The 12,694-nt window shown below is 41.3% G+C and overlaps 1 protein-coding gene across 1 annotated transcript; it reads right to left on the bottom strand.

The window, feature by feature from the left end:
* Positions 1-683: 683 nt before the first annotated feature.
* On the bottom strand, positions 684-11,198 carry LOC122782105. Its single transcript, XM_044046311.1, has 7 exons — positions 11,089-11,198; positions 7,690-10,255; positions 3,060-3,213; positions 1,683-1,741; positions 1,546-1,576; positions 1,039-1,190; positions 684-867 (listed from the first exon to the last, which is right to left on the bottom strand). Exons 1-7 carry the CDS (start codon positions 11,096-11,098, stop codon positions 684-686), a joined length of 3,156 nt encoding a protein of 1,051 aa, XP_043902246.1. The 5' UTR covers positions 11,099-11,198.
* Between the last annotated feature and the right edge of the window lie 1,496 nt (positions 11,199-12,694).

The following is a 12,694-nucleotide window of genomic DNA, read 5'->3' as shown; positions in this document are numbered from 1 at the left end:
TTCTTTGTCTCCCGAGTAAAGTTTCACAACTTAAATGTGACATGAGTCGAAAATGCTGTCTTTGTCTATCTGTGCTGTACATCTGCGTCGTCGTTGTTGTTGCAACCACAGTAAATGTACAGTAAACATTTTTGCAACATGCACACGTTATGAAGAATATCCAGGAAACTGCCACATTTGACGTTTTTTTTTTTTTTTGGAAAACGTGTGTTCCCACAGAAACACAGTGTGCGCAACGGGCTCTGATATGTTCCCTCTGGGAAAAACGAAGGCAGAAAATAGCTGATCTAAATAGATTTACCTCCAGGCTGACTCTACCCTGATTTTGTTTCTCGGATAAAGAGAGAGGAAAACAGGGGATTTTTTATTTGCTATGTTGCTGTTGCCTTGCAGCAGACTCAGGTTCACGACCCGGTCGGAACAAAGGCCTTTCTACATGTTTGCATGTTCTCCCTGTGCGTGAGTGGGTTTTCTCCAGGTTTTCTAAAAACATGCAGAGGTTAATTGGACACTAAATTGCCCATAGGTGTGAGTGTGAATAGTTGTTGTATCCCTGTGGTGGGCTGGCGATCTATCCAGGGTGTACCCAGCCTTTTGTCAGCAGGGCCTGGCACCAGCAGCCTTGCAATCCTCATGTAGAGGATGAAGCGATGGACTATGGATGGATGGATTTGTGTTTGGAGTTAGAGAAGAGAGGCTGCAGGTCTGACCTCAAACTGGTGAACAATCGCTGCAAAGCCAGGTGAAGTCCGGCAGCTCTCCTCCAGCAGGTTCATACTCCGGTCATAATGGCCGATGTAGGTGGTAAAAACCAAGAATTCAGGTTTTCTGGTCAGGAAGATATCAGCAATCTTCTGGCTCTCCTCCCTGAGCAGGGACACAGTTTGAAGAGGAAGAAGAAGCAGAAAGAACATGTACAGGTTATATTTATTGCTTTCTGAGGTGCAATGATGAGCACACCCCTTGGAGATATGGAAGAAAGACAAGAGGGGGAAAAGTTCCTTATAATCATGGTAAATGTGTGCCAGTATTCCTCACCAGTGTCTGAGTCGATTCTCCAGCTCTGTGAGGATTCTACGGTGCAGGGTGTAAACATCAGGCAGCTCGTTCAGAATCTCTCGCAGTCGCTCCTCTTCCAACACGGGTTCCCCCTCGTCCCCGACAGCTGCCCCCACTGCCTCCCGAAAGTCCTGGCACATTGGACGGAAAGGTTTATGTTTAAAATAAAGTCTAAAGTCTGCTTCTTATTCCCATCAGCTCAGCAGTATGAACATCACACCGCAAGACTAACTCTTGGCAGGCAAGTGAAAGAGCAGCACTTGTTCTCCTCTTAATACTAAAGTGCCCTTGAGCAAGACATAAATGCCCTCCCTGCTCCATTCTAGCTGCTCAGACGTCTATATATACATCTATATATATATAGATGTATATATAGATATAGATATATATGTGGACACAGTGAGAGAGAGAGACAGACAGAACAGACAAAGAGAGAGAGATTCATACAGAATTCATTGGCAAATCAAACAAGATTATTACACTCACTTCCTGAAGAAGCTTTAGGGCTTTCACGTGTCTGTGGACAGAATAAATATATGCACACAGTTAATCAAGAAGCTGGGAAGTTTTTACAGGTAGGTTGTGATGTTTTACAGGGAAAAAATTGGTAAAACAACACTTACAATCTCTCTGTATCCACCAGTTCTTTTGCAACGTAAAAGGCTCTGGACCGGCCATCAGGCTGTAAAAACAGGGTGATATCATTTACTCAAAATGGCCTAAGGGTTCAAAAGAGCTGGAGCATTTTGGCTGGTTCAACAACTACAAGTGGTGCACACATCATCTCCTAACAGCTATAAAATTCTAAATAATGAGGACAGCCTTCAGTAGCCCATTAACCGCCATTAACCCACAGTAAAATCCAGACCTGTTAGGGCAACATTAGCCCACCGCTCAAGATGAAAAGCTTGTTTTATTTTGTCATGTTCTTTTCTGTTTGCATTTAATAAAAAGGTATTATCATCCCTTTTAAAATGATGGTCCAGAACAAATCAAATTAAAGCACACTTAATGAGTAAACAAAGGTCCTTTGTGAAAACAGTAAAAACAAGAATAAAAGAGGCCCAGATCTCAGATGGTTACTCAGTGATGAAGATGATTAAAGGTCCAGCATGTAAGTATTAGTGACATCTAATGAGACTATAAACTGATTATAACAACTGTAGGACTTGCCCATTTCCTCCTACCTTTCACCACATTAGGGAACTACAGTGGCCTTTACGTACCAAAAAGGATGTTGTTCTACTTCATTAACATATAGAGCTTTTGCTTCAAAACGCACACTCTGGTTGATTTGTCTGTTCTAACTAATATAAAACGCGGTGGTGCACGATGGCGGCCTCAAAAAAGCAATGTTCATGCGTACAGTACATATCAAAGGTTTATTCCAAGGCTCACTCACTCTCACTCATCTTCTACTGCTTTATCCTCTACATGAGTGTCACGGGGTCACTGGTGTCAATAATGAAAAGAATAATTATTATTTATTTATTGTTATTGGCACCAGCTGACATAGGGAGACTGGCAGGAAAGACCCTGGACAGGTTGCAACTCCATCACAAGGCCACAACAACCATGTAGCCTATTCCAAAAATCAAATTCACTTTAAAGACATTATAACATATTCAAAAATACACGTGTGGTGTATTCAATTTCTGCCAATAAAGCCTTCTAAATGTTACACACTGGACCTTTAAGATTGAATCCCATATTAGTTAATTTAATTTTGTTTTATCATTGGTTTTTTTTTGCTACTTAATTTACAAAGTTGTACAACAGATGTGCAGATGCACAAATGCACAAATTACCCAGCCCAAGGTTTGGAATTTTTCTCCTGTGAGCCATGTTGGAGTTGGAGAACTCCTTCCTCTCCAATTAAGTGAGATGGTAGATGAGCAGTGATGCATTAGTGAGTTCATTTTTATGGTTTTAAGGTGAAAAGTGCTTTTCCTAACATTTAACACTCATCATTTACATCATCACTTTTTGCCTGAACTTACCTGTCTGTTATAAGTGCTGTGTGCAACTCCGTCTTCCTCATCAGAGGTGCGTGCCTGGTCTTCCTCACGTGTCATCTCTCCCCTGACTTCACCCACTGAACCGGCCAGTGGACTCACAGCCAGCGAACACACGTTGTACGCTTCTGTATAGGCACTTTGTAAGGAGGAAAGGACAAGTTAATCGGGTGAGTGAAGAATACTGTAGGTTACACACAAATGCACTGTAGCATCTTGAATATATTAATACTCTATTCACTCAATAAAATAATTATTACTGTATAGTTGCTGAGGGTCAAGCAATTATTTTACTAGTTGAGTAAAATATTCCAGAAAATATTGATAGGAAGAGCAGTGATTCAACGATGTTCTCCTGACAAGATTCAAAGTGGAATTTTTTAAACGTCAAATACCTACAATACAATATGATCCAGTGGTTATTAAACAGTCACCTCCATGGAGGAATGCCTGCTTGTGACATTACACTTCTGCTAAACTTCAAAGCAAACGTTCGATACTACCTATAATACTTTCTGACCCTACTCTTACTCCTGTCTGTTGAATATGACTGATTATCATCCCTGTGTGTCCAGTCGTGATTCTAAAACAGGGGTGTCAGACAGAGTACAGAGGGGCCAAAATTAAAAAAGTGGGTCAACATTAATTGATGAACTTACTTAAACTAAGGCTTTATGACAAATGACACCTTTAAACGAACTGATAAAGGAAAATTGAGTAATACTAGATTGCTCTAGATTGTCTGTTACATCATATTATGTTATATATTATCTCTGCACTTCTGTGCCGCCATAACATAACTAAATCCTCAACTTTTCCCAAGACATCTTGGAAAATTCAGAACAAACAAATAATAAATAAAAACAAAAATATTTAAAAATAAATTAAACATCAATGACATTAATTCATTATGCCTTGATTAATGATTTGGTCAAGCTGTAGCCACCTTGACCAAATCATGTATTGAAAAATGCTGTTCTGTTCCGTAGCAGCTGTGAATGTGTCCCGTCAGCTCTCGTGTGAACATATTCTCATCACACTTTTACGGTCCACTGAAATATCGCTATATTAAAAATACTGCATTTAGTATTAGAAGCATATATGAATTGATAAAGCAATGCAAGACTAGAGAAAGCAATTAAGTAATAATGAAAGGCCCACGGTGACAACCTTTCTCAACCGGGGACTCGTGTCTCGTGTATTTTATGCCATGAGATTCTCTTCTGCAGGGAGCCCAAATGAATATGCTAATGGCTGCCGCTCAGTAGGAAGAGTGAGCTATGCAAATAAAAACATGTCCTTAAGTTACTGTAGTAAAGCAGTAGACCACTACGTGACCAATTGTCTTGCCGGTGTTCCTGTCACGTTTGAATCCCAGCACCAATGGACCGAATCCCACTGAGATGCAAATTAGCGACATATGAACGACATATTTGAGTACTTTTGATCTCTGCATCGTAAACATTACAGCCGCACGGCCCATTACTGTTCATAGGGTCTCACTTTGGATGAGCTACCAGGGGGGTGTTTGAACCACAAACTACATGCATGGTTTCTATATTAGGCTTTTATATCACTCTCAGAGACACTGCCTCTGTCACGTCTCACAGTCCTGCCATGTGGTTTCAAGGCCCAAGGCAAAAATCTATGGTGATAAATCACAGGAGGCGATTAAAAAAATAAAAAAAATAAAAGATTCTGCCTGCCTCAGGTTCCTAGTTGAGCCATTTATGATCAAATTATCATTATTAACATAATACCTTCAGGTTATGCGGAACTAAATCTTTTTGTTTCAGCAATTAAAATCTTTAGCAAAATATGATTTTAGTGTTAGTGAAGTAATATCCAGACAAACACTGGTGCTGATTGCTTTGATGTGATTAACGTTGCTATATTTAGAAAATAATTATCATTCTAAGGCAGAGGTCCCAAACTCGTGGCCCATGGGCCATAAGCAGCCCTCCAATCGATTACATGTGGCCAATTAACCAATTAATATCATTATAATTAGTTATTTCTGTATTTTTTTTCCTATTTACAGAATCAAAACAAACTCTTTTATATGGAAAATCTGTCAAATGTCCTCACAGATATTGTTATTGTGACATAACGGCAGAACATTGAGATTTTAAGCTCATATTGCACGTCTCTACTTGATTTTTCTCAAATACTTTTACTGAACAGACTCGAACCCCCTTCTAAGGTAACATTATGTGTTATTATAATATTCACATATACAGCTCTGGTTCCAGTAATGGAAAATCAATGACATAGAAATAACAAAAGAAATGTTAAATGAGACCCCATCAATATTTTCCTCTGAAGTTTCTTGTAAATATATGCTGTATTGTTAGATATAATTAGATGTCCATATGAGTCATCCATCCATCTATCTTCTATCTTCTATCTTCTGTTAACCCTCCACATGAGGGTCGGGGATCCACTCACACCTATGGTCAAATGAAGTGTCTAATTTGCCTAATCTCCAAATCTGCATGTTTTTGGACTATGGGAAAAAGCCTGAGAACCCCAAGAAAACCCATGGGGAGTATATGAAAATGATTTTCATTTTCTGATTTCTAGCCATAGGTAAACTTGTGTATTTTACACCTCCCTCTTCCTTGACTCCATGCTCAGTTGATGTTCTCACTGTCATGTTTCACCCGTGTTCTTTAGGTCTTGGCTGTGTTCTGTTTTACAATGGCCAATAGGTCAACCTTGTTTCTTTCTTTCTTTTTCGAGGTTTGTCTGCTTTTCGTTAAACATTCCTGTCCGATATTTTGCATAAAGACTGCGGGAGATTGTTGTTAAAGTTTGGGAGCAGTCAGTACTTGTCAGAAATTCCTCTAACTCCTTTAATGTTGCTGTTGGCCTCTTATCTGTGTTCTCCCAGTTTTCTTGTCTTCTTTTTAGAGGACATCCTGTTCCTGGTAATGTCATTGCTGTGCCATATTTTCTCCATTAGTTGATCATTGTTTTATGGCATATCCAATGTCTTGGAAATTATTTGTACCCTTCTCCTGATCAATACCTCTGAACAACTGTATCCTGTTCATACTTTGGGAGCACTTTGTGAGTCACTTATGTTGTGGGTTGCAACTAAGAAGACGTCAGGAAAATGCCACAGGAAGAGCTGTGCTTTATTTGAGTCTGTCAGAGTCACTATAAATTTGCTTTTAATTCTTTTTTTCCTAATATTCGCTATGGAGCATTTACTGCTGTTTTGCTTGTACACACACTAAAATGGCGAGCACAGTGAGAGGGAAGCACTGCAGTGAACAACTGCTGACTACAGAACACACTGAGATACAATCTCAGCCTCTTGTTCGTAACTTGCTCGAGAAGAGCAATGACTTCAAAATGCTCTGACTATTAATCATCCCGAGCAGCCCGCATGATATGGGCACAACCAACAGGAACACAGGGGGATGGGTTAATGTCAGTACAGCATGGCTTATCATACCAACAAATAGCATCACAGCCCACAGATGAGAAGCTCTGCCTACTGAGCATCTACACAAGAGGCTGCTTCTGCAGATGATTTATGAATGAAACCCCTCCCCGTTTTTAACTTCGATGTGTCAAGATCACCTCCGCCGGTGTTTCCTCCTCTTCCACCAAACATGCCCCAACAGCACACAGACGCTTCACAGCTGGGGCTTCGTATACCTCACTGCATTGAGAAGGGGGAAGCTATTGTACTGCACTTACCTCTTTAGCATTGATCATCACATCCATACGGGATGCGATCACAGTGTCAGGGGACTCAACATAATAAATGGTTATAAATCTTCCTCCCCGGGGGTGCTGTTAAACCCACACAGCAGTCGAGCAGTAATAAAAAAAAGAAAAGACCAGTGCTTGGTGTAAAGGTTGTAAGGATCACTGATAATATGTCCAGCAGCATCAGCCTGTATGAACACACCCTAAAGCAGAGACACAGGCTGTGCAGATGTTCTGTCTACACTCAACAAGTATTAAATGGATTGTCATGACTGACAGGACATCTGATGCAGAAATGCATCTTTCTATAAATGAAAGGAACATCTGTCTGCAGTTATGTGATTAACAGACAGACAACTAACAATGGATCGCTTGACAGACTTCAAACTTGGCAGGTGACTAACAAAGGGCACCAGCGTGTGCAACGTCAACTTAGACATTGTTTGGATCAGAAATGTCAGAGATATTCGGCTCATTTTGTGCAGTTAACAACTACAGAAAACAAGCACATATTAACCAAGCACTGCACTGGTGGTACTCGGATGATAAATCACTCTGGTGTTGGCGATACATCAATATCTTTTCTACAGCCCATGGAGCAAGTGTATATAGGGTGTGTTCAAACATCACGACTATGCCAGGGGAACTGTTTAAAAGGTTTTTTGTCACTTAATTGATCATTGGTGTGTTTAAAGCATAACCCTCAACAAACCAATCAGGGTTCTACTTCCATTCCTTTTAAAAGCTGTTTTTTCTTGCACCTTGGCAGATTGCTATTACTTTAACTGCACACACATGAAAATGACAAGGTTTTTCTTATGAAACTAACATGTCATTATTGGCACAATTTCACAGCAGGTTTAAGATTTGGGCCATAGTCTTGTTTACATACCTTTCTGTTTCATCTTCAGCAGACTGAATTCTGCCTTTGAAACCAGGGAGGCTGCTCATGTCCACATAACCGTCTGTGTCATTGGCAGATGACAGCACTCGACTGGGTCGGTCAAAGAAGTTTGGTAACGGTCCTTGTGGAATTGGCCTCCGCTGGGGCACTTGGACATTTTCATAGTCTGAGCTGATGGCGGGAACGTTCTCATAGTCTGATGTATTCGTGTTAGGAAAGGAGATGGAACGAGGTTTGGTCAGGGGGAGAGGTATGAAAGGCACCCGCGTGCGATCCTCAAAGGACTCCACTCGGATAACACTTCGATTGAGGAATGCCACAGAACCCCCTTTTCTTTTGCTTTCTTTGTAAAACAAGAACGAGGAGGCTGGCTCAGGTGAAGCTTGAAGTTTACTAGCTGAGCGTGAGATGAGCTGTGGGGAGCTACTTAAGCTGTGGCTATCTAAATCCAGCAGTCTGTTCTGTGTTTTGGGGCTGGACTCTGATGAGGACTTGGAGGAGGATGGATTGACATCCACTGTGGACTTGTTCTCCGTTTTACGCCTAAACTTAAGCATCAGGAAGTGCTTCAGGGAGGACTTCTTTTTCCTGTTTTTCTCAGGTGAGTCACTTGTAATGAGCAATGAGGGAGAACTCTTTGTGATGGGCTTCTTGGTTATGTAGGCCAGCTCAAATGGGGGAGGAATATCAACCACAGAAGTTGGAGTGGACAAAGGTGAGCCCCTGGAAAAGCTTCCAGATGAACAAGAGGCCTCTCTCTGCCAGTGAGATTCGTGCCCTTCTCTGTAAACACACAGAGGCTTATCTTGTGCCTCCATGGAGAGAGAGCGGGGATACAAGGACAGATAGTGCGGTTTGGAGTAGCTCTTGTTTCGCACTGAGTTCAACATAGGGCTGCTGCTAAGAGCAGGTTGTCCAAATCCACTCATGTAGGGGCTCTGAACAAACTGCACTCCCATCTCAGCCACATTGTTATTAATGCAGTGTGACAGTGAGCGAGATTGCATCCCCGTGGTTTTCCTGTTTGCACCCTTTGAACAGTTTCTGGGCTCCTCATAAACAGGCTCATCACCGATGTCCTGGTCCGTATCAGTGGTGTCATCCATCAGTGGCACTATGTAACCCTCCAGGTCATCGTCTTCTCTAAAGATGTCCGAGTCATTTGGGGAAAGCAGCTGGCTTTCTGAGAGAGAAGATGTCAGCGAGGTGTCAGTGTCTGACGGCACAGATATTGATACCAGCCTGAATCTCGGCTGGCAGTCAAAATCATTCAACAGGGCCTCTGCTGTATGAACCTTGTGCTCCTCACTTTTGAAAGATGGCCATTTGTGACATCCTCTTACCTTGTTTTCATCCCTGTTGTTGCGAATGAATCCACCACTGTTAACAATCTTGACGTAATCCTCAGAAGACGCAAACTCTATTTGTCCATGTTCTGCTGTTTCCTTGTTGTTCCCAGCAGACACAACACTGCCATTCACAGACATATGAGTCTGTGGTGTTTGTGGACTATCTGACAGTCCATCAGCTTTGTTATTTCTTGGCGTCGTGTCTGTTTTAATAATGTCATCCGAGGAGACGTAATAAGGCTCATGAATTGGATCATTCTCTATGACAATATGTCCCCTAGTTGCATCACAGAAATGTTTCTGGTCTTCAGCGACAGAGTCATAAAAGCTAATGTTCTGTAGGCGTTCACCCTTTTCCTTCATTTTACAGCCACATCTCAACTTCAGGATGTTACAAGTGATGCCACAATTTGAAACAGTTTCCTCCTCGTTCTCCTCTCCTCCTGATGGAAAAACCTGTTTTGAATTAGAGTCCTTCCTGTTGTCATTGATGAGGACATCAGCGTCATCTATGAGAGACTCTGTTAAGTCATCTGCTGTACAGTCACTGGCTTCATCCTCCTTGATTTGGTGCATTTCCAGTCTTTTCTTCATGTCTCGTCTTTCAGCAGAGGGGCCACCTGCCTCCTCATCAATGCTATTAAAAGAAATATCTCCCACTGAGAGGCCATCTGTGTCAGCCAGCGCCTCACCCGCATCAAAACCTTCAGTGTCCATATTCTCCGTGAGGTCCGTATCCATCATCTCCACCGCTTCCTTCGAGTTAGTGAGTTCAGCACTGACCCATAGTGTTTCTAGGGAGTCCCCCTCCACTGTCAAAGTACGGTCAGATAATCTCCAGTCCTCATCCATCTTCTGAATCATATCTTCTTGCATTTCCTTTTCCTCCTCTGTCACCTTTCCGTCCTCCAATCCCTGTGACACATTCTGTGATTTTAGGATGGAGGTGCTACATTGCTCCTCTGCTGTAATCCCTTTGTTTAGACCATCCTCTGTCTCTTGGTCGTCATCAAACTCTCCGTCTGAAGTCAGTAGGGTGTTGTTGGTGCATCGTCCCTGGCTGCCATTAAGTTCTAGTGTGACTTTTGGTTTGGGAGAGATAGACGGTTTTGTCCGCCTGGCTGCAGACATGAGAGGGGAGGGCAGCTTCAGGTTAGCGTGACAAACAAATCTCGTCTTTGGAGCTACAGAAGGCTTGGTGTAGTCTGTGAGAACAACAGGAAAAGGAAACTGTTAGATTATGAGCTTTAAAATAGCTAACAGGTCATTTGTATTGTGTCTCTGTGACCTAAAACCGTTCAGAGATTTTAAACTATGATGCAATAAAATTATGATTGTGTTTGTGCTATTAATTCATTTTAAGTTAATCAGGTTCTTCACAGCAAATACTCTGCAACTTACAAGTGTGCGAAAAAGCTCTCTTTAAAGTTCACATGTTAAAAGCCACTCAAAATGATAAAACACGGTCCTTGAAGGACAGGATAAGGGATAAAGAATAGAATCTATTCTTTGTAATATAATACTGAAAGAAAAAAAAAATTCTAAGGGATTTCCCTGACTCACTTCCTGTGATTCAAGGGAGAGAAACCCCTCTCAGGCTTAAGGCTTTTAGTGAACTACTGTAAAGGCAGTAGCCGATGGCCAATTTTGAATATTGTGTAATGAATAAAATCCAACCCATTTATTATAAAAAAAAATATATATGTAGTATATAATCAAACATGACACAGGTCAGATCTTTGTCTCATCAAAACTAAAAAAAAGACAATACTTCATGTAAACAGCATTTGATTGAATTAGATTTTTGATCAGTTACATTTCTTCAATATGCAATAAAATCAATAAACCTTAAACCTGACATTAATAGGCACACTTCACTTCACACCACTGGATTCACCTTAGTTGCAGGATTGCGTAAAATGTAAATAATAATAAGATGGTTTTTTTTCTCTTTCTCTCGATTTGTGCAGACCCTTTAAACTTATTCAAGATTCTGTACACACACACAAAAACGTCCTTTTAAATATAATGATCTCACCTGTGTTCATGATGGCGAAGCGAACATCTGCAACATCTCTGACACCGACGCTGCCGCCATACACCCGGGGTTTCTGTGAAGTGGCAAAGCGGAGCAAACTCTGTCCAACTGTGTCCACACACAGAGGGGGAGAGAGAGAGGGAGAGAGAGAGAGGGAGAGAGAGAGAGAGAGCGCTGCTCAGCTGATCGTTTGTCTTCCCTCAACAGGACGAGAGTGGAAACCAAATGGAAAGAGACTCGAGCCTCACAGCTGCAGCTCCAGTCCATATGAACACACATGAACGTCAGTCTGTGCGCGTGAACGTTCACAGGCTGAGTGAGTGACAAACAGCGCAGCAAACACGCAAACACACACACTCAGGAAGAGGGTTAATGCTCGTATCGTGTGTTTATGTATAGGACATATAATAATAATAATAACTAGTAACTAATAGTAACTTTTCTAAACTTCACACTGTACATGAAAACATCAACCTTTGGGAAAGGAAAATCATTTTTAAAATGACACCTTTTTATGGTATAACCACATCTCAACTGAAAATGAAAGGGGTAGTGTGGTTGTATGAGGTACAACACTGAGCCACTGTGCCACTAAGCCTGCCACCGTTTCCTTCCCAGACACTCACTCTCTGATAAAAGCATGAACAGATTTTACAAATTAATAAATGGTAGGGGTGGGTCAAAATATCGATTTAGTTATATGCTGTTGTCCTTCCTCATGCATTACGATAATCAATATGCCAATATTTATATCTCAATTAACAAATGAATGCGCTCTAAAGTAAACAGTTCCTGCCAGTGTATCTCGCTGGGTGTCACTACTGATACATGGTCCACAATACCAATATGATATCATTGGTATTGTGGACCATGTATCATGAGGTACAATTCTGTGATAATCAATGTATTGCAAGACAATCTTATAGTGATATCTGTCTAACTGAAGAAAACAAAACATCTGTGAAAAGTTAAAACTGCAGGATTTCTCTATTTATTCACAGCATGGAGAACAAAGTACATAAAGTCTATGTATTGAAGGTGGATTGAACATGGATGGGTCCACTGGAAACTCTGAAAGTTCCACCCGAATTTCCCTCATTCATTTGAGCAATGCCATCGCGAGGAGACAACAAGTAGTGATGCCCAGCAAGTGAGTGCCTTCATTTGTTAGATAAAATATCGATATCTGCCCTGGTGTATCGATTATCGCATAGCATGAGGAAGGTATGAAATCGATATTTTGACCCACCCCTAATCTCTGACCCCAGCTGGTTGTGGATGATGCTATTATAAAGCTACATTATATGGTATGATCAGGGTGTATCTGTGATCTTACATCAACCCTGTGGCATTGATAAAGCAGCCTTGTTTGCCTGCACACCCATCTGACTGTCTGATTGGTGTACAGCTCTTTTCTACATAACAGGAAACTGCTCTCCCTGTTTCCTGCTCAACCCAACTTCACATCCTTCGCAGCTTGTGGACATCATTCTCACATTAACCCCTCTGTGAATTAACTGTGACTCAGTGGCGGTGAAGTAAGGCGTGCTATTTTTATTCTTGCATTGTGGTCAGCTGGTCATGATTTATTACACTAAAAACATAT

The sequence above is a fragment of the Solea senegalensis genome, linkage group LG15 (assembly GCF_019176455.1).
Source record: "Solea senegalensis isolate Sse05_10M linkage group LG15, IFAPA_SoseM_1, whole genome shotgun sequence".
Taxonomy (NCBI): domain Eukaryota; kingdom Metazoa; phylum Chordata; class Actinopteri; order Pleuronectiformes; family Soleidae; genus Solea; species Solea senegalensis.
This window is presented reverse-complemented; position numbering and strand designations above follow the sequence as displayed.

Bases quoted from the DNA above. Each gene is read 5' to 3' on its own strand.
- LOC122782105 (XM_044046311.1), bottom strand. The intron at 1,742-3,059 runs GTAAGTTCAGGC...CTGTTTTTACAG, and splicing joins ACAGCACTTATAACAGACAG to CCTGATGGCCGGTCCAGAGC. The intron at 1,577-1,682 runs GTAAGTGTTGTT...TTCTGTCCACAG, and splicing joins CTGGTGGATACAGAGAGATT to ACACGTGAAAGCCCTAAAGC.